The sequence below is a fragment of the Thunnus albacares genome, chromosome 12 (genome assembly GCF_914725855.1).
Source record: "Thunnus albacares chromosome 12, fThuAlb1.1, whole genome shotgun sequence".
Taxonomy (NCBI): domain Eukaryota; kingdom Metazoa; phylum Chordata; class Actinopteri; order Scombriformes; family Scombridae; genus Thunnus; species Thunnus albacares.
Genome location: NC_058117.1, coordinates 32,499,735 through 32,521,006, shown reverse-complemented (window position 1 = coordinate 32,521,006; position 21,272 = coordinate 32,499,735). Strand labels below are relative to the sequence as shown.

Genomic DNA, 21,272 nt, shown 5'->3' with positions numbered 1-21,272 from the left:
TTTACACTCTTGCTAACGGGTGATTTTTGAAATGATGAAGATGTAAACTATTAGTCTGGTTGTTGAAAATGATACATTGGAGTAAGAGAGAGCGCTTTCAACTTTTTATCTTTAGTTCTGAAACCTGTCTGTTGTCATGGTTCAGCAGTGATGCCTCTCTGTTGCCATGGTTACTGAGCTCAAAGAGGGAAGTGAAACACTGAAGAGCAGAAATATGATCAGTCTCTCTCCCTGCAGTGGGTGGAGTCGCCCCCACCCTGACTTGTTGCCTAAACCCAACTACACACGGGACTCAGGATGCAAACCCGGGTCTCTGCTGCCAGAGTCCTGCATGTTGTACGCCTGCCATCCACTCCATCCTCCTCCTTCTGACTTCACAGCCATATATACCATACCATCATAAGGATGATACAGTTTAATACTAATGTATGTCAATGTTTAGTTGAGTTTTTTTCCTTCTCAAACACACTGCTGGTCGGCTCTTTCATGTGATATCTTTCCATGCAGATAGGTCTGTAAAAATGACTCCCGCCTCCTTTGTTGGGCTGACAAATCTCAGAGCTGTGTGTCTCAAAACCTGCACAAATAAAATATTTGATATTAAGGAAACAGCTTAACCACCTTGATTTTTTTCCCGCCCAAATACCTGACATGTTTCTGTTCCTTAATGATCTTGTTACAACATGTGAGCTGTTGTTACATATGTAATAACCACAGTATATCACCTGTTTTGATGGTTTTGGTTAAAGGTCATCAGCCATACTGAGCCATGGCTCACCAACAGTAGCAGACTGGTATATTCTCTCTTTTCAAAGAGGAAACACTGAGCTCATAATTAATGACAAACATGGGATCATTGTTGAGTTGATGCTAAGAAGCTGTGATGGTAAACTTCACTGATTTCAGAGGAATCTCCTTATAAATAAAACTGTTTGTGTGAGTCCTTTATTTCATTGTTTGAATATAGTTTTAGTTTTGACACACTTAATAAAGTGCGTGTGTGTGTGTGTGTGTGTGTGTGTGTGTGTGTGTGTTCAGTGAACTGTATCAGTCAGTTTCTGTTCAATCTGACTGAGGGAGGTTTTTGTACGACGCTTTTTCACTGTATGAACACATCCCGCCTGTTGATATAGTGAAAACTCTGACAGTAATAAACTGCTGCATCTTCAGCCTGAACTCCACTGATGGTCAGAGTGAAGTCAGAGTTTGATCCACTGCCTGTAAAACGATCTGGAGTCCCTGATGCTCGATTATTAGCATCATAAATGAGACGTTTAGGAGTTTCTCCATCTCTCTGTTGGTACCAGGCTAAGAAGTGGTAGATGCTCCCCTCATTGCTCCAAGTATAAACATCCTGACTGGTCCTACAGCTGATGGTTGCGGAGCCTCCCAGAGCAGATGTCACTGCTGCAGGCTGAGTCACTGTGATCTGGCCTCTGGACTCTGAGGATACAGAGACAAAAACATAAAGCAGCGTCATGGTTTTGATGGTTTTGTGGGCTTCATTTCAGAGGGACGGATGTTCATAGAGGAGAGGAGTTTGATTCTCTGGACTTTACCTGTGAAGCAGCAGCAGAGGAGAGTCCAGATGAGGACGGAGATCAAAGTCATGTTGTTGATGAGGAGGATTTCTGTGGCTTCTGTTGTGATGAAGGACAGCTGTCAGTCATCCAGTGTTCAACTCTCAGGACTATAAACTCTCCCAGAGCACTGGAGCATGGTGCTGCTGATGCAAAGTGTCTCTCTATGGAAATGCTCTGACTGACTCCAACAGGGACTTGGATTACTCTGATGATGCTGTTTCATCAATGGATCAATCAACTTATCACAGTATTGATTAGGATGTGTCAGTGTTTATTTTTATGTGGTTTGGGCTTCATGTGTATTGACGACTGTTTTTTTTCAGAATATATTTTGTTACAGTTAAATGTATTACAACACAAATTTAACATTAATTTAAATTAATTTATATGAAATAAAATCACATATTCATAAATTGGCGGCTCTGTGTTGTTGTAAATTTTCGAGTTATTTCAGTAATTTTACTTCATTTTGGTGAGTTTGTTTGTGTCAAAGTCTGAGTTTGTATCACTGTGGTGGACTTTTGGTGGAGGAACCAGACTGGATATTGGAAGTAAGTTTCTGCTAAAATATTAAATACTGTATCATCAGTTAAGTTTATAATTTCTACGTCTGAACATTTGTAGTAGATATAAGTTTCCACTGTGCTGATCTAAAACACTTTAAAGTCTCAGTTTTATTGTTTGTTCCTCTTGTGTTTCCTTAAAGTTGAACTCAAAGCAGCTTTACTGAACTTTTTTTGAAATGTTCAAGTTAATTTGTTAAATGTGAACAGCTTGAACTGCAGGACAGAGTAAAAAACAACAATCCTACTTTAAAAATGATTTTAATTTCAGCCTTTAATTCTCTGTTTTAATTTAATAATTTAAATTCAAAGAAGATAAACAATGTGAAATGCTGTGAATCTCTGATCATTTAAAATGTCTCCAGTTGTCTTTTAACCTCAGTCTGAAATCATTTTGACAGTTTTTTGAGAGTTTTTCATTTTTTGAATGTCTCAACATTTTCCATATATTACGGTGGTCTGTTAGTTTTGACTGATGAATCTGATTAACTGTTGATCTTTTGATAGTTTTGAAAGTAAATATGTTGTTATAAGTTCAAACTAAATCATAGATGTCTGAATTATATATTCAAACTTTATGTCCTTATTTATATATAGTGTATAGTGTAAAATAAAATACATTAAACAGTCATATAAAGGACTTAAAGGAGTTTCTGTCAGATGTTTTTTCTGCTCCACCAGTCACTCACTGACACACTGTTTCACTTCCCTCTGAGAAACCTCTCATGCATATCAGCACAGAAAGAGTCCTCATATGGCTCCACCCTCTCACAGTAAAGGTGTCCAAGTGTCTGGTGTTGGATTGACAGCTGTCCTCTAATCTGATTGGTGTCTCCTAGGTGATGTCCGTCCCACCCTGACGGTGCTGCCCCCCTCCAGCGAGGAGCTGCAGCAGGGGAAGGCCACACTCATATGTCTGGCCAACAAGGGCTTCCCCTCAGACTGGAGTCTGGCCTGGAAGGTGGACGGCAGCAGCAGCAGCAGCAGCAGCGGGGAGGAGAGCAGGAGCCCCGGGGTGCTGCAGAAGGACGGCCGCTACAGCTGGAGCAGCACCCTGAGGCTCCCTGCAGACCAGTGGAGGAAGGTGGGCTCTGTGACCTGTGAGGCCACCCAGGGCTCCCAGACTCCAGTCTCAGAGACACTGAGGAGAGACCAGTGTTCCCAGTCCTGACCTGACTCATTGGGACTCTGCTACTGGTTTTACTCTGCTACTGCTCTCACTCTGATCTCTAATCAGAACAGTGTAACATTGTGTAACTTCAAACTGTAACAACTGCATTATTGTAGTACTGATGACTTAGATGCTTGAAACAATAAACATTTTCTCTCTTGAAATCAAATATTTTTCTGTGGATGTTTGACACCAACAATACATGCAGGATTATAACTCTTTCTTGATCTTAATCTTGGGATTATATAAAGTATTGTTACATATCTATGAAGTCTTTGAGTCTCAACTGACAGTGTGTCTGTTTAGCAGTGGTATCATAAATCATTATGTAAAACATGGTGTTAATGGAAGGATGAAAGGATCCCATAATTTTAAAATCCTTTCAAAATGTAGTTTACATTAATAGAGTTTTGAGGATTAGAAACAAAGTGCAGAGTATTGTCAGCAGAAGATGATATCACCTGGTTCTTCTTTTACACCAAAGGTTTCCATGTCAGTAGGTTTGTTGCATGTTTCTTTAAGAATACCAAAAGAACACCTCCGATGTGTTTTTATTTATGTGCTGCATTAAAGTTCTTATTGAATTGTCCCTGGTTTTGAGATGTTAAAATGTGCAATAATATGTTTTAATGTCTGAAAGGGTATTATCTTATTCAAAGAGAAAAGTAACATTTGTATTTGTAATATTTTAAACAGATATAGGACTTTGTTTGCTCATATTTTAGTTTTCTAAACTGGTTTGATCATTTCATGGAAAATCACCCAGGTATCCTTTGACCTTGATGTAATTTATTATTATTTCAGTTTCATAAAGGGTAAATGTGCATTAAGCTGATATCCTGAATCCTGTCAATAAATTGACAAAAGTCTAAAGAATAAAAAATGAAGATCTGACATAGAATGCAGGACATAATCATATCAAATATGTAAAAACAAAACATGAGTGTGATCTCTAGAGTTACACTATGTACATATACAGTAGGTACAATCATTGTACAAATGTAGTGCATACGGCCTGCCTCCCCATGTTCCCCCCACACTAGACCTCTGACCTTTTCATGTGTGTCTGAAAGAAAAAAGGGAAAAAAACTGCTAATAACACAAAAATGACTATCCAAGATAATTTTGTTTCCATTAGAGTTCTTCTTAAAAGCCTTCCTTAATTTCAGCTCCTGCCATGAAACCAAGAGATACCAACATTGTTTCTCTCTGAGATCTGATTATTATTATTACACCAGAAGGAATATAGGATTTTGTGAAATATAATAAAATGTCATCGGCATATAGATAGATTTTTCAATGGTGTGACTGAAACAACATCTGAAATTTTGTGATGTTTCTAATGTAATGATGACAAAATGTAGAGAGTGGTGCAGAAAGAGGAAGTCCACTGCTGTTTTAATCTTAAAGCTGAATCTGGTTCACTGACAGTTTGGCCCAGAGGATAAATAATAAGAAACATCTTCAATGATTACTTTTGTAGACACATAACGGACCGTATTTTAAGTACAGCGTGGTAGATCCTGGATGTACGGACTGTGCAGGCGTCTCCAGGCACTCCTGTTATTCAGGTTCATGAATGTGCCGGAGCACAAAGTGCAAAAGGGCTGGATGAAGGTGAATATAGAAAGGAGGGTGGGCTGATTATTTGTCAAGTCAATTATTATCAAACAGTCTAGATTTCTTGTAGTGGTGATGAAAACAACAGAAATAGAAGCAATACAGATAAATAGATCATATCAACATTCTATAGAAAATATGACATCATAATTTCTCTTCATGAACCGGTTGACATCACAGACTCAGAGTTTGATTGGTTTATTCTTATTATAAAACAAGTTTCTCTGTAGTTCTCTCGGATTTCTTGTGGTGAACCACAGGGTTCAATCCTGGGTCCTCTTATTTTCAGTTTAGATGTTACTGTTGGATCAAAGAGTTAAGTGTTAGTGTTCCAGATCTTCCTACAATCCAGTGATTCTTAAACTGAGATCCTTTAATTTGCCCCTAAAATTTTGGTGAAACAGGTGAAATCCTGCTGAAACTGTCTGTTGATATTAATCTTACTGCTCATAGTCTGGGTATAATATTTGATGCTGTGTTTTACTTTAATCATCAGTTGACTTAAATCATACAGCAAGGAGGTAATGTTGTCTTCACTTTTGAAGCATATAATTAGGTTCTCCTTGTGTTTGTAAAGTCTGAGAAGGTGATCAGCTACCTTTCTGCAACTCCAGTTATAAATGTAACCAGTCTGTTAACCAGGAGGAAGAGTAACTGAGAGATGTGAAAATACAGATCTAAGAGGAGACGGAGAGATTCAGGGAGGAGCTAAGCTGTTACTGAACTATAGAAGAGAGACGAACTTCCATATTCAGCAGAGTTCAATACACAAACCACAAACATTACCTTCATTCAACATGCTGGCATTGGACTATTATGTATTTTCTTCACTGTTTCTAGTCATTCTGACAGGTGTAGGAGCCATGAATGGATTAATTGAATGAATTGCAAAGTATTAATTCTTTTGTTTTATATTTTGGGTTATTTTGGTTTGTTTATTATTGCACGATCACTGGGATTGATAATCAGGTCACATGGATATGGGCGGTGGTATCCTATAGTTAATTTAAGCACCTGTTCACCTGCATGCCAGCTGGTAAGAGACAGAGGGTGAGTGGGTCGTCGTATTTTTTGTTGACCGCTGTTTTACACCTGAACGCAGTTTTACACCTGATCGCTATGATTATTTTGAGTATCCTATATTTTGTGAAAGTTATAATAAGTTGATCACTTTCATTAATAAAAGTTATTAAGCTACAGTTTTGATCTCAGCGAATCTTTTTGGTAGCGTGTCGGACAAACGGCAAACAAGGCCCTACCTCAGCCTCTCAGCGACTTTTACGTTGTTGCCAGTAGTCGCTACATTTTTGTCAACAAAAAACGGCATTAAAAGAAACATCACCGGATGGCGCATGGGCGCAAGGATCGATTGGACGGGGATTAAACTAAGCGAACATCGGAGGTGAATGACTGAAGAAGGCACCGGCTTTCAACTATCACGACTTCAGGAGCCGCAGTCAAAGCCAACCACAGAAGCCAGGTAGGCTTACCGGTGTTTATACGCATTAAGCTGCGTATTAATGGAAGGAATGCGGCTTGCATATTCACTGCTGTGTGTCCGCTGAGGACGACTGGCTGATTGATTACCGGTGCTGAATTATCTCCGTGATGCAAAAATAAGGAATCTCCGCTTGGTCTCTTTGAAGTTGCCGCTGCGCTGTTGATGTGGAAATGTGATGTTTGCTGGATGAATTGCCTTTCGGTCTGTGGATGTGTCCTTAAATGCACAAATAATGTATTGAAAAAGTAATCGAAAAGGAACTCAAAAGAGGAAAAATGAGTCAAATAAATGCTGGTGTTGCAAGTTCTCAAATGGAGTGTGGGAAAAGAAAAGTTCAACTCACCGCAAAGGCGTTGGTGAATAAAATTGAAAAGCTTCAACGGGAACGCAAAATGACTGTGAATAAAATTAAAGGGCTCATACCACAAATGAAATCATTCATGAAAAAAAGGGAAAACGTCTCTCATGTACAACCCCTTTTAGAGAGTTTAATTCAACTTTGTGAAAATGCCAACATGTCACATAATATGTTGATTCCTTTACTCCCAGAGGATGAACAGAGGAAACAAAATGAATGGTTTTCCAGCATTGTGAAATACAGCAACACATTTAAAGGGCATGTTGAACAATGGTTGAGTGAACCAGAGGAACTGCTCCACAATGACAGTTGTGTTCAATCTGATCCTGTTGGAATCAATGAAGATGTGTCTTTTCTTCAAATAGCCGATGAACCTCAAGTAATAATGCAGGCTGCATCCATAATCATGACAGATGATATACAAGATGATGTAAAGCCAAGTGACAGTGTGTCAAATGTGGGAAGCAGAGTGTCCAGATCACAAAACTCTGCAACAGGAAGAAAGTCTGCTGCTTCTAGTATTTCTTCTGCACGTCTTAAAGCTGAGGCTGACTTGGCAGCTTTAAAGATAAGACAAAAATTATTAAAGGACAAACACGAACTGGAAGAAGAGGAGGAACGGCTACGTAAAAGGAAGGAGCAGCTTCAACTGGATGAGGAAATTGCTACACACATGGCTAAGCTAAATGTGTTCAGATCTCAGAGCATCCTAAGTGGGAAAACCTCCATAACAAAGCAATCAGATGGAATGAATTCTTATTTGGAAAAAAGACAAGGAAAAACACAAACCCTCAGTGCTAAGGCAAATCCATTTATTCCACAAATGTCACAAAAGGAAATCAAACGTGACCACCTGGAAACAGGAGCAAGGCCTGAGGAGAAAAATCCATCTCAGTTCTTTCATTTGAAGCCTATGTCTGTAGGGTGCCATGAACCCCAGCAACATTCAGTGTATCGTGATGCTCAAGCAACTACACAAATACAATATGGAAATGTGTCGTATGCAAATATGGGTCCAGAAAATGAAGACCAAAACAACATACTTGGTATTATGAGGAAGCAAAATGAAATCACTACACTGTTGATACAGCAGCAATGTCTTTCATCTTTGCCCAAGCGAGATATACCAACTTTTGATGGTGATCCATTAAAATATCATGCATTCATGAAGGCTTTTGAGGATGGTGTGGAAAGGAACACTGCGAGCCACAGTGACCGACTCTATTTCCTGGAGCAGTACACTAAGGGTCATCCAAAAGAGTTTGTTAGAAGCTGCCAGCACATTGATCCAGAGAGGGGATATGTTAAGGCTAAGGCTTTACTACAGGAGCAGTTTGGAAATGAGCAGAAGGTTGCATCTGCATACATGGAAAGGGCTCTTTCATGGCCTCCGATCAAAACTGAAGATGTAAAAGCTCTTCAAGATTACAGCTTTTTTCTCAGAGGCTGCTGTAATGCCATGGAAGAGGTGCAATACTTGCATGAGCTAGACATGCCTGCCAATATGCTGGCCATTATAAGGAAACTGCCTTACAAATTTAGGGACATGTGGAGAACTGTAGCCTGTGAACTGCAAGAAAGGCGCAGCCAGAGAGCTACATTCATTGACATCACTAATTTCATTGAGAGACAAGTGAGAATCTTAACTGACCCAGTGTTTGGAAACATACAGGATGCTCCATCGCTGACAACAAACAAAGGTGTAAGCAAGCACAATCCACAATCTCGTTCTGGAATTAAAGGAACCAGTTTTGCTACCACTGTAGCCCCTGTGGGAAAGAAAACTCAACCTGGAACCAAAGGGAAGGAACATGTTCAAACTGAAAGGAAGACATGTCTTTGCTGTGGAGGAGGTCACGCATTGGATTTGTGTCCTCAGTTGGGGAAAAGAGCACATAAAGAGAAGATTGGCTTCTTGAAGGACAATGGTGTCTGTTTTGGCTGTTTGTGTATTGGACACATCAGCAAAGATTGCAGAAAACGGATTTCCTGTGCAAAATGTGGTCTTAAACATCCAACCATACTTCACATTCCTCCAAAGGAAAAGGAATCTGACCTAGCTGAGAGGAAAGCAGAGGTGTCAGTGGACAGCACTCTGGTGGCAAGTGGTCTTACTGGGGCTGGTGATCACGATTGTAAACTTCCCATAGTTCCAGTGCAAGTTAAATCCAGAAAGGGGAGCAAGATTGTCACCACCTATGCTTTCTTGGACCAAGGCAGTACAGCAGTGTTCTGTACAGAGTCTCTGATGCACAAGCTTGACCTTACAGGGAAGAAGGTACATATTCTTTTACGGACAATGGGCCAAGAGAAAGTTGTGAGCAGTCACATCGTGTCAGGCCTGGAGGTAGCTGGCTTGAATGAGGAGCACTTCTGTGAACTGCCCAAGGCTTACACGCAGATGTGCATGCCTGTTCACAAGGGGAACATTCCGAGACAGAGTGATCTTCAGAGATGGCCTCATTTAAAACATGTCAATTTGCCTGAGATTGAGGCAGGGATTGAGCTGTTGATAGGGACAAATGTTTCTAAGGCCTTGGAACCATTGCAAGTCATACGCAGTGTTAATAATGGACCCTATGCAATAAGGACGATGCTGGGTTGGACTGTGAACGGACCACTGAAAGGAGACAGTGGAGATGCAATGGACTGTGAGCAGCCAGAGTTACAAGTGAACAGAGTGTCAGTTGTATGTTTGGACGAACTTTGGCAGCAGCAATTTAAGGCAGATTTCCCTGAATGCAGCATGGATGAACAAATTGGCATGTCAAGAGAAGATCAAAAGTTTATGGAACTGGTCACAAACTCAGCAAAGCAAGTGAATGGCCACTATCAGATCAACTTACCTCTGAGGAAAAGGGACGTTAGCATGCCAAATAATAAGAAAATCATTGAGCAGCGAGCCTTACACCTGAAGAAGAGGCTTCCGAAGGATTCCTCATTTCATGCTGATTATATGGCCTTCATGAATGACCTTGTTGCCAAAGGTTATGCTGAAAGGGTGCCTGACGAGGATGTGGAACGTAGTGATGGCAAGGTCTGGTATATTCCGCACCATGGCGTCTACCATCCTACAAAAGGAAAGATCAGAGTTGTCTTTGACTGTGGAGTGAGTTACCAGGGAACATCACTTAATGCTCAGCTCCTACAGGGACCAGATCTTACAAGTTCACTGATAGGAGTGGTGACCAGATTCAGAGTCTTTGTTGCCAACCGAGTCTCAGAAATTCGCAAGGCCTCACACCCTTCTCAATGGAGGTATGTTGAAACTGCAAGCAATCCAGCCGATGTTGCCTCCAGGGGTGTGAAAGTAGATACATTTCTCAGGAATGCAACATGGGTGTCAGGGCCTCATGTTCTCCTTCAACCTGAGAGTGAGTGGCCTGTCTCTCCTGACGATGCTCTTCAACTTCCATCAGATGACCCTGAGGTTAAGAAAGCTGTTGCAGTGAATGCTGTACAGGTCAGAGAGGAGGTTGATGCAGTGACTCGCATGATCCATTACTTTGACTCTTGGACTCATCTGAGAAAGTCTGTTGCTTGGATCTTGAGATTTAAGACTTGGCTCTTGTCTGTTTGTCAGAAGAGGAGACAATTGAGCATGGCTCTTGCACAGTCTGACTTGGATACGGACCAACAAAGACGTTCATTGGAGAAGGACATGGAAACTTTTAAGAGAGAGACAGTTTCAAGTTGTCTATCAGATGGAAAAGCTACAAAGGATGAAAAAGGAGTTGTCAGCAGTAGTAGTAACAGCAGACCTCGTAACTCCTGGGTCATGGGAAGAGTCCTACAAACCTTTCCAGACAGGAGAGGTTTTGTGCGTCAGGTACGCATCAAAACAAAGAGCAGCTGCCTGGACCGACCAATAACCAAAGTCTGTCTACTACAGGAGGCCGAAGCTGGATAAGGAGTGGTTGATGCACATTGTGACACTTTGACCTCCATTTTGACTCTGATTTTGACTGACAGACATAGAGTGATGGTAAAGATCACTCTGATAAGACTATGTGCTAGTAACCTCTGGTCTTACTGACTTATGACTCATGTACAGGATCGGGAGGAAGAAAGAAGATCGAAAATGTAAAGTAAATTTATGGACTTTGATTATTGATCTTTTAGTTGCTTCATGCCTCCTATTAACATCTGCAATGTGAGTAATTATTATGTAATAACCTAATAATTAGGGGCTGGCGTGTAGGAGCCATGAATGGATTAATTGAATGAATTGCAAAGTAGTAATTCTTTTGTTTTATATTTTGGGTTATTTTGGTTTGTTTATTATTGCACGATCACTGGGATTGATAATCAGGTCACATGGATATGGGCGGTGGTATCCTATAGTTAATTTAAGCACCTGTTCACCTGCATGCCAGCTGGTAAGAGACAGAGGGTGAGTGGGTCGTCGTATTTTTTGTTGACCGCTGTTTTACACCTGAACGCAGTTTTACACCTGATCGCTATGATTATTTTGAGTATCCTATATTTTGTGAAAGTTATAATAAGTTGATCACTTTCATTAATAAAAGTTATTAAGCTACAGTTTTGATCTCAGCGAATCTTTTTGGTAGCGTGTCGGACAAACGGCAAACAAGGCCCTACCTCAGCCTCTCAGCGACTTTTACGTTGTTGCCAGTAGTCGCTACAACAGGTATGAAAGATTCTGCGTAATTTTTTTTATATGATTCCTTGATCATGATATTTACAACATGTTATAACAGAGTTATCTCTTCCTTTAGGTGTCAGCTGTCAAGAACTCACTCCAGTCAACAATGAAGAGAACAGTTTAGAAGGCAGCACTGTTACTCTGTCCTACACATACTACAAAGCTGCTGCAGCTGATGATTATTTCTTCTGGTATCGACAATATCCAGGAAAACCACCAGAATTCCTCATCTCTCACTCAGGAACGGGAAGTCTGATATCAGATCCAGTACCTAGACTGTCTTTTAATGTGAATGAAGATAAAACCCAAATCCATCTGCAGATCTCCTCTGCTGCAGTGACAGACTCTGTTTTGTACTACTGTGCTGTGAGGCCCACAGTGACAGCAAACCCACAGTCTCTGTACAAAAACACAAGCTGACACACTGACAAGCTGCTGGAAGCCTTTTTCCACACTGTTGTACTGAACTTTTTACCTCCACTAGAGGGCCACATTATCAAGTAGGCGGTGCACTACTTCTGCACTGTGTTCAACCATTCTGTCAATAATAACTGCTGCTGTGAAGAGAACAATTCTCAGACTGAATGTTGAACATCAGATAGTTTCTCCTGTTGATTTAAACCTTGTTGTAGAGATGGAACATTGGCTGTGGATTATTCTTGCTGCTCTTTTCTTTGGTAAGATAGAAAGCAGAATGTGTTTCCTTTCTCAACAGTTTTTAACACAGAACTGAGCTATAAGTGCTTTTAATGTCCATCATAAAGGAAACATTTATAACTTTTTTAGAAAACAAGATGTAGTTCAGTCTGACAGACAGCAGTCAGTAAAAACAGACTATTCTAGATGTCTCAGTGTCTGCTAGGTAACTCTTTAAAACTGCGGATTGTTCTCCTTTAATCAATCATCTTTATTGATTCATCTCTTCCTCTGCATGTTCTGTTCTTCCCCAGAGTGTAAAGGACAAGACAGCGTGACCCAGCCAACAGGAGATTTCATTGCTGCTGAAGGAGACACAGTTACACTTGCTTGTACATTTCAGACCAGTGACCCAAATACATACTTATTCTGGTACAAACAAGAAGTAAATGATTCCCCAAAGTATATTTTGCAACGTTACTCTGGTGGAGGAGATAATGCTGCAGAGTTCCAGAAAAACAGATTTGATGCTACATTGAACAAAACATCAGTTCCTCTGACGATCCAGAAGCTGCAGCTGTCTGACTCTGCTGTGTACTACTGTGCTCTGCAGCCCACAGTGACAGGAAACACCAAAACTCTGTACAAAAACCTTTGGAGCAAAGACAACAGAATACTCCACAACATCCACTAGAGGGAGTCACACACTGTTAAACTTCAGTGGTTTCTTATCAAACAGTCTAGATTCTTTTCCCTCATGAGACACAGTTGTGATGAAGAGTTTTACAAATGAATGTCATTTGACATATGAGTCTCCTCCTACTGACTGCAGAGGTGGCTGCATGGCAGAGAGCTGTTTGATTCCAGCTGTGAACATCAGACCAAACACAACTCACAAAACCACTCAACACTTATTCAAACTCAACATTCACTTACAGCATTTCACTTGTGTAACCATGGAAACACTGGCTGTCATTTCACTGTTTTCAGCTGTTGTAGGTACGTATGTTTTTGTCATTGTGTGATATTTTCCAAATGATGGATATTTGACTCTGGAACAGAACTTTAATACAACATGTTTCCTTCACTAGGTAACACCTTGGAAGATGATTTCTATAGAAATCAGTCAAATGAACAGTTGATCAGTTTTCTGTCCACAGAGTAACACTGTACAGTTGACATTTTCCACTGTCTTCTCCTCTCAGCCTCATGAACAATGTTAGTCTAATGGCTTCATTTTCTCTACTTTTTCCAGGACTAATAGCTGGAGACACAATCTCTCCTGTAAAAGAAGAAGTCAGTGGAAGAGAAGGAGAATCTGTCACACTCACATGTACCTATCAGACAAGCTATTCTGCTGACCTTTACTGGTACAAATATCATTCTGACCTTCAGGCACCTCAGTTTATACTGTTTAAAGGAGCAAGGGGGAGCAGAGCTGAATATATTCCTGATAAACGATATAAATCCCAAACATCATATACATCAACTGAGCTGACCATACAGAGTCTAACCCTGGCAGACACAGCTCTCTACTACTGTGCTCTAGACACACAGTGATAGAAAGTGTAGAAGAGGCTGTACAAAAACCTGAACACAGATATCTGACTACTCTTCAAAGAGGAGGGAAGTGGTATTCAAACCACAGCTTCATATCAGGTGGATTCTGCTAATTCCTGTTTTATCAGAGTCACTGTGGTTACAGCTGCTAATGAAACACTGTGGGAGGATTCACATGAGCAGCAAATCCACATCAATGACAAACCAGCTGGATGATGCTTCAAACGCAAGACACCATCAAACATAAAGTGACATAAAACTGTGTGTTGAACAAAAACCTGAAGTTACTCGTCGGGTTAAAAAGTGAATGTAATGAAAATATGAGAATGTTTGTTTCATACTGTCAGTTTTTATCATGAGCTGTTTCCATTAGACATTCAACAAGGGTGTCTGCTGCCTCCACTGTTTGAACTACGAGTGTGAATGAGATATGGTCACTGACTACTGAGCATGTGCGGGAATGCTATTCTGTTAACAGAGCTTCGCTAGCTTCTTGTGCTACATATCACTATCTATTAACATGGTACTACATTATGAATTTCTTGAAGAATTTCAGTACAAGTTACAGTACATTTCTCAAACAGGTTGTAGCCACTGTAGGTCTTTGGTTATTGGCCATGATTAATGCTTCTTCTGTTTAAAGTTAACTAGTGTGCAGTTTCTGCTTAACAAACCTGATCTGGATCCAACTGTATGCAATCATTTCAGGTCTAGCTCAAAATGACCTTTTATTTCAAAAAATATTTTGAGTTGTTGGATCTTAGCTCAGATTTCGATACAGTGGATCATGGAGTCCTCAGTGACAGGCTACAACGGTGGGTTGGCCCATCTGTTTCTGATTTAAGCTGGTTTATATCATATTTATCAAATAAACAATTATTTGTGATGGTTGCTAATGATATGTCTGATGCTGCTGTCTTGAGTTATGGAGTGCCTCAAGGGTCTGTTATTGGTCCTATCTTATTTTCTATTCATATACTACTGTTTTAACATATCTTTTCACTTTTATGCAGATGACAAACAGCTGTACATTTCCCTCAGATGTGGCAATTTCAGCAAACTGTCTGATTTAAAGGATTGCCTGGACTCTATGAGAAGCTGGATGTTTAAAAACTTCTTTAACTTTCTTATTCAGTGATGATACAACAGAGGTTTTGAGGCACTATTTAACTATATAACTAAATCTTTACTTCAAGATTCAATTTTTAGTTTATTGACATTTTCTTGTGTATTTGCATACACAAGAAACAAAATGCTGTTCCTCCCAGCTCACAGCAATGTAACAACAACAGAGAGGATAAATATATACTGTGTATGCAAAAATTCTATTTAAAAAAATGATAAAAACACATAAATCCCAAGAGAAAAAAACAAAAAACGAACGAGCAGTTAGCAGCAGAGTGTATTAAAGTGCATTTAGACAGAAAAGTACATGTCTCAATTGGATGTAGACAGCTCTTGCATGTCAACGACTGACCAGCACTGATGAGGGAGTTATATAATCCATTATGCTGTCCAGAGAACATTTGGCAACATGATTGTTGTTGCATGACCGGTATGTATAGGTTAACAGTTAGCCTAGCTTGCACTCATCTGCGCTTCCTTTGGGTCCGCTGGGTGCAGCAGACCAAACGCCATCAGCTGATTTAGCTCCCAGCCAGTATTTCTCAAAGCAAAAGTCTTTGTTATAAATGTCCCAAAAAACTGATATAGACATATTATAGACATATTTCCCCTACACTCCACAGGATGTCACAGATGTAGACGTAGACATGGACAACGATACTGCAAGTCGGAACTACGAGAGGCCGCTGCAAACGTTGGTTGTGCCACCATCACACCAGTTCATGGAGAGAGAGAATACCACCAACAAGGACCCCTTAATTTCTCTTCTTGTCTCTTTCTCTTCTTCACAAAATAACTCTTCTGTTAGCTTCCTCAGTGCAGTTTCTCCTTTGGAATGTAGGTAACAGTAGCAGGTAGCAGTTGACAGCTAGCTGGCTGTTTTGATTTAAAAATATATCTGAAGATGATATTTCCTCTACTGTTAATTAATTTTGTTACCTCTTCTGTAGAGTATCTTCTGAAGAGTATTTGAAGGTTATTTTGCAAAATGTCCCACTTTGTAGGTCCAAGTTTGAGATGTATTCAGGAGCCCATCTCCGGTGCAGCCACTCTCTGAGCTGTGAGAGCAGGGAGGAGGAGATTAAGGGAGGAGCAAAACTGTCACTGAAGTACAGAAAGACACAAACTTTCACTGTGGTGTTTCATACTAAACAACACAGACAGTTTCTTCTTATCTTCAAGATGGTGTTGATGCAATTAAGTCTGTTTTCAACTTTGTTTCTGATCACACTAACAGGTAGGTGACACACTTCATATTTACTTCTATTGATGAAAACTGAGCATGAAGTTGTATGTATTCATGTTATGAGTCTTTGACAACATGTTATAACAGAGTTATCTCTTCCTTTAGGTGTCAGCTGTGAAGAGCTCACTCCAGTCAACAATGAAGAATACAGTTTAAAAGGCAGCACTGTTACTCTGTCCTACAACTACTCCAAACAACCTGCTGGCAATGATTATTTCTTCTTGTATCGACAATATCCAGGAAAACCACCAGAGTTCCTCATGTACATCTCAAGCAGTAACATCACAAGACCAGCAGACTTTCTGAAGTCAGAAACAAGATTCTTTACTGGACTGTTTGAAGACAAGCGTGGAGTCAAACTGCAGATCTCCTCTGCTGCAGTGTCTGACTCTGCTGTGTACTACTGTGCTCTGCAGCCCACAGTGACAGGAAACACCAAAACTCTGTACAAAAACCTTTGGAGCAAAGACAACAGAATACTCCACAACATCCACTAGAGGGAGTCACACACTGTTAAACTTCAGTGGTTTCTTATCAAACAGTCTAGATTCTTTTCCCTCATGAGACACAGTTGTGATGAAGAGTTTTACAAATGAATGTCATTTGACATATGAGTCTCCTCCTACTGACTGCAGAGGTGGCTGCATGGCAGAGAGCTGTTTGATTCCAGCTGTGAACATCAGACCAAACACAACTCACAAAACCACTCAACACTTATTCAAACTCAACATTCACTTACAGCACATTTCACTTGTGTAACCATGGAAACACTGGCTGTCATTTTACTGTTTTCAGCTCTTGTAGGTACGTATGTTTTTGTCATTGTGTGATATTTTCCAAATGATGGATATTTGACTCTGGAGCAGAACTTTAATACAACATGTTTCCTTCACTAGGTAACACCTTGGAAGATGATTTCTATAGAAATCAGTCAAATGAACAGTTGATCAGTTTGTGTCCACAGAGTAACACTGTACAGTTGACATTTTCCACTGTCTTCTCCTCTCAGCCTCATGAACAATGTTAGTCTAATGGCTTCATTTTCTCTACTTTTTCCAGGACTAATAGCTGGAGACACAATCTCTCCTGTAAAAGAAGAAGTCAGTGGAAGAGAAGGAGAATCTGTCACACTCAGATGTACCTATGAGACAAGTGCAGGGGGTACTAACCTTTACTGGTACAAACATCATTCTGACCTTCAGGCACCTCAGTTTATACCATTGAAAGGAGCAAAATCAGAGAGTACTTCTGAATATGTATATAGTTATGAATATATAGATGAATATATTTCTGATGAACGATATAAATCCAAAACATCAGCTACAACAACTGAGCTGACCATACAGAGTCTAACCCTGGCAGACTCAGCTCTCTACTACTGTGCTCTAGAAAGTGTAGATACACTTTCTATCACACAGTGATAGAAAATGTAGAAGAGGCTGTACAAAAACTGAACACAGATATCTGACTACTCTTCAAAGAGGAGGGAAGTGGTATTCAAACCACAGCTTCATATCAGATGGATTCTGCTAATTCCTGTTTTATCAGAGTCACTGTGGTTACAGCTGCTAATGAAACACTGTGGGAGGATTCACATGAGCAGCAAATCCACATCAATGACAAACCAGCTGGATGATGCTTCAAACACAAGACACCATTTCAGAGACAAAAAAATATTAAATGAAAAAAACAAATAATAATAACAATAATAATAAACTTTATTTATATAGCACTTTTCAAAAACAAGTTTATAAAGTGCTTCACAGACATAAAACAAAATACACAATGCAATTACATATCTAAGCTAAAAGACAGTAAGAAATGGAAACAAAGGTAAGACCAAATAAACAAATTAAAAAAACAAAAAAAACTCTAATTAAATGCACTTGTATAAAAATTAGTTTTTAAAAGAGTTTTAAAAGAGGACACTGAGGTAGCTTGTGTGATTTCCAGAGGAAGGTTATTCCACAATTTGGGAGCTCTAACAGCAAATGCCCTTCTACCCCGTCTCAAGCTTTGCCCTGGGGACTGAGTGCAACAGCTGGTCCACAGATCTTAGAGAACAAGCTGGGGTGCAAGGGATGAAGGTCAGTGATATAAGACGGGGCTAGGCTGTTCAGAGATTTAAAAACAAGCAGTAAAATTTTAAAATCAATTCTAAAAACCACAGGTAACCAGTGCAATGAGGCGAGAACAGGGGAAATGTGATCATATTTTCTAGCTCCTATAAGAACCCTAGCCACAGTATTCTGTACAAGCTGTAGGCGGTTGATTGATTTTAGGGGCAGTCCAGCAAATAAGGAGTTGCAGTAATATAAATGACTAGAGACAAAAGCGTGAATGAGTATTTCAGCATCACTGAAAGAAAGAAAAGATCTAATCTTTGCAATGTTCCTGATTTGAGTGATAGCTGATTTGGTGATTTTGGTAAAATGTTTAGAAAAATTCAAGTCTGAATCAAAGATTACACCCAGATTTCTGGCCTCATGGGTGCACTGCAAACCCTGGGAAACTAAGGTCTTGCTTATAGAGTCCCTGTGTGCTCTGGGCCCAAACACCATCACTTCAGTTTTGTCATTATTGAGCATTAAGAAATTATTGGACATCCAAGATCTAATACTTGCAAGACACGTTGTGAGTGAGGTAAGTGAGGTAATGTCTGATGGATTTATGGATAGATATATCTGTGTATCGTCTGCATAAAAATGGAAGGAAATATTGGAGTTGTGAATGACTTGACCCAGTGGTATCATGCAAATGGAAAACAGTAAAGGGCCAAGAACTGATCCTTGAGGAACGCTGCAGCTGATAATTGAGGATTTGGAAGAGACATTTCCAATTGAAACTGAGAATGTTCTGTTGTCAAATAAGATTTAAACCAGTCTAGAGCAGTACCAGTCACGCCGATGCAGTTTTCTAGTCGATTAATTAATATTCCATGATCGACTGTGTCAAATGCTGCAGAAAGGTCTAAAAGTACCAGAACAGTACAGCAGCCAGCATCCAAATTCATTCTAATGTCATTTAAAACTTACTTTAAAAGTGAAGTTTCTGAGGTATTGCAGAAATTCTCACAGGTTTGTGGCGTGATGGGTCTAAAATAACGAGGGCCTCTAGGGTTCGAAACCACAGACACTAATGGGATGTTAAAAAGGATAGCTGCAAGGTCAGAAACATGCTTGTTTAAGGTCTGTAGATTTACTGGATTAATGCCGTAAGTAATAATTAGGTCAAGAGTATGACCATGTTGGTGAGTAGAGCCAGAGACATGCTGAATACAGTCAAAAGTATTGATAAGATCAAGGAATTCAGATGCACGTTTGTCACTTTGGTTGTCAATGTGAATATTAAGTCTCCCAATAAAATAACTTTCTCACAGTTAGTGGTAGTTATTGAAAGCAAGTGATCAAATTCTGAAAGAAAGTTGCCTTTTGAGTTAGGAGGGCGATATAACAGCCCAAAAAGATCGTATGGTGGGAAATAGTGAATGAGAATAACTCAAATGAGATAAAATTGCCAATAGCAGTTGGTGTACATTTGTTGTCAGCTTTATAAATGACAGCAAGTCCACCTCCACGTCCACTTAACCTAGGACTATTCCAAAATGTATATCTGGAGGGACATGCTTCAATGAGACATCGGTGTCTGCTCAAGTTTCAACCATAAAGATAAAATCTAAATCATTAGAAGAAATAAAATCTTTATCAGTAAAAGACTTATTGGTGACGGACCTTAAATTCCACAGACAACCATTTAAAAACGATGCACTGCAACAACTGGCAGACTGAGTCTTAATAGAAATGAGGTCAGATGGGACCCTTTTGTGCCTGCCGGTCCATTTTTTGGATAGCCTTGCAATATAATGTACTGGAATAGTTGACACCAGTGAAGGGGAATCAGAAACACCATCATCACTCAGAGGATAGCTAGCTGCAGAGTTCAGGCATAAACCTATGGGATGATGGGATAATATCGGGTCCATGCCAGTTATATGCACTAATTAAATTAGTGGAACTAATCAACAGATTATTCAAATTTAAAAAGTTTTGATATTTGCAGTCTTGTTCATTTTTCCTTGTTTTGGTTTGTATCAAGATTTCAAGTGTTTGTTGTCACTATTCAGCCATGATGTGTCAGTAGATGAACACAACACAGAACGCATCGTTCCCATCAGAAAAAGTGCTTTCAGTCAGTCAGTATTCTGTCATTGCAGCTAAACAGTGGAACTCGCTCCTCAAGCTCATCAAGGAAATTCATACATATCACACTTTCACAGACCAGCTGACGATGTGGCTCATTGAAAACCAGGTTTGCCGACATTAGTCTGTCGACAGCCCTCTCTGCTGCCATCTTGTGTTTTTAATGTGATACATGTAATTCTGTTTTATCATATGTCTTCAGTTATTACCTTATTCTGTTCATGTAGTTATAGGCTTTAATATCTGGTCAGAGACAACAGATGAAACTAATCCTCTCAGACTAACACTGGCTCATTAATATGTATATGTTCATCAATGAGCACTGTCCCTGACAAATCAACTAATAAATGAAATGAAAGTGAGTAGTCATGTAGTTCAGTATCCATGATGTGTTCATCCAGCAGGCAGACTGTATGAGACTAAAACGCTGTTAACCTGAACATGTTTCACACTCACAACACAGTTACTTTCTGTACAGTTTGCAGTTTGGACTTTTTGACTTGTCAGAAAGTTGTTTCTCTACAGATTGATTGTGGTGAATTTTCTGCAGATTCCTCCTTCAGTCTGACCTTCTTGGATGATGATGACTGCAGCATCACTGTCATTTCTAAAGCTTCCATCAGCCTGAATGTAAACAGACCACAGCAAGAGGAGGAGCTACACAACTGAATATGAAAGGCTTCATTTGGAACTGAAGAGATACTGTGTTCTTTCTATTGTTCATTCACTACAAGTCAAATAATGTTACTTCATTTCATTTGGATGATGATGCTCACTTTTCATACTGGTAAGTACTCAGGACACCAATCAACATGTAACAAGAGATGATAGACATCATTCAATATACTACTGTCATTTTTTTTAATAATTCATTTATTCTTTTTTTTACTCAGTTTAAAGATATTTTATCATTTTGAAAAATACAAATTTCATGGTGAAATATGTATTTGTTGTTTTCAGGATCCTCTGAGGATTTACTGAAACCATTTAAGGATGTAATGCTGGCTTTGGAAGGAGACAATGTGACTCTCTCCTGCAACTATT

The 21,272-nt window shown here is 39.7% G+C and overlaps 1 protein-coding gene and 2 gene segments (V, D, J or C); 2 read left to right on the top strand and 1 right to left on the bottom strand.

Annotated features, from left to right (window-relative positions):
* Positions 1-1,099: 1,099 nt before the first annotated feature.
* On the bottom strand, positions 1,100-1,611 carry LOC122993834. The segment is given in 2 exon segments: positions 1,100-1,443; positions 1,560-1,611. Coding segments are annotated over 2 exon segments (396 nt in total).
* Positions 1,612-1,791: 180 nt separating this feature from the next.
* Positions 1,792-3,486, top strand: LOC122994069. The segment is given in 3 exon segments: positions 1,792-1,830; positions 2,083-2,134; positions 2,986-3,486. Coding segments are annotated over 3 exon segments (423 nt in total).
* An 8,907-nt stretch (positions 3,487-12,393) lies between these two features.
* LOC122994068 lies at positions 12,394-20,897 on the top strand. The gene is made up of 3 exons (XM_044368599.1): positions 12,394-12,708; positions 13,347-13,641; positions 20,779-20,897. Exons 1-3 carry the CDS (start codon positions 12,394-12,396, stop codon positions 20,895-20,897), a joined length of 729 nt encoding a protein of 242 aa, XP_044224534.1.
* Positions 20,898-21,272: the final 375 nt, after the last annotated feature.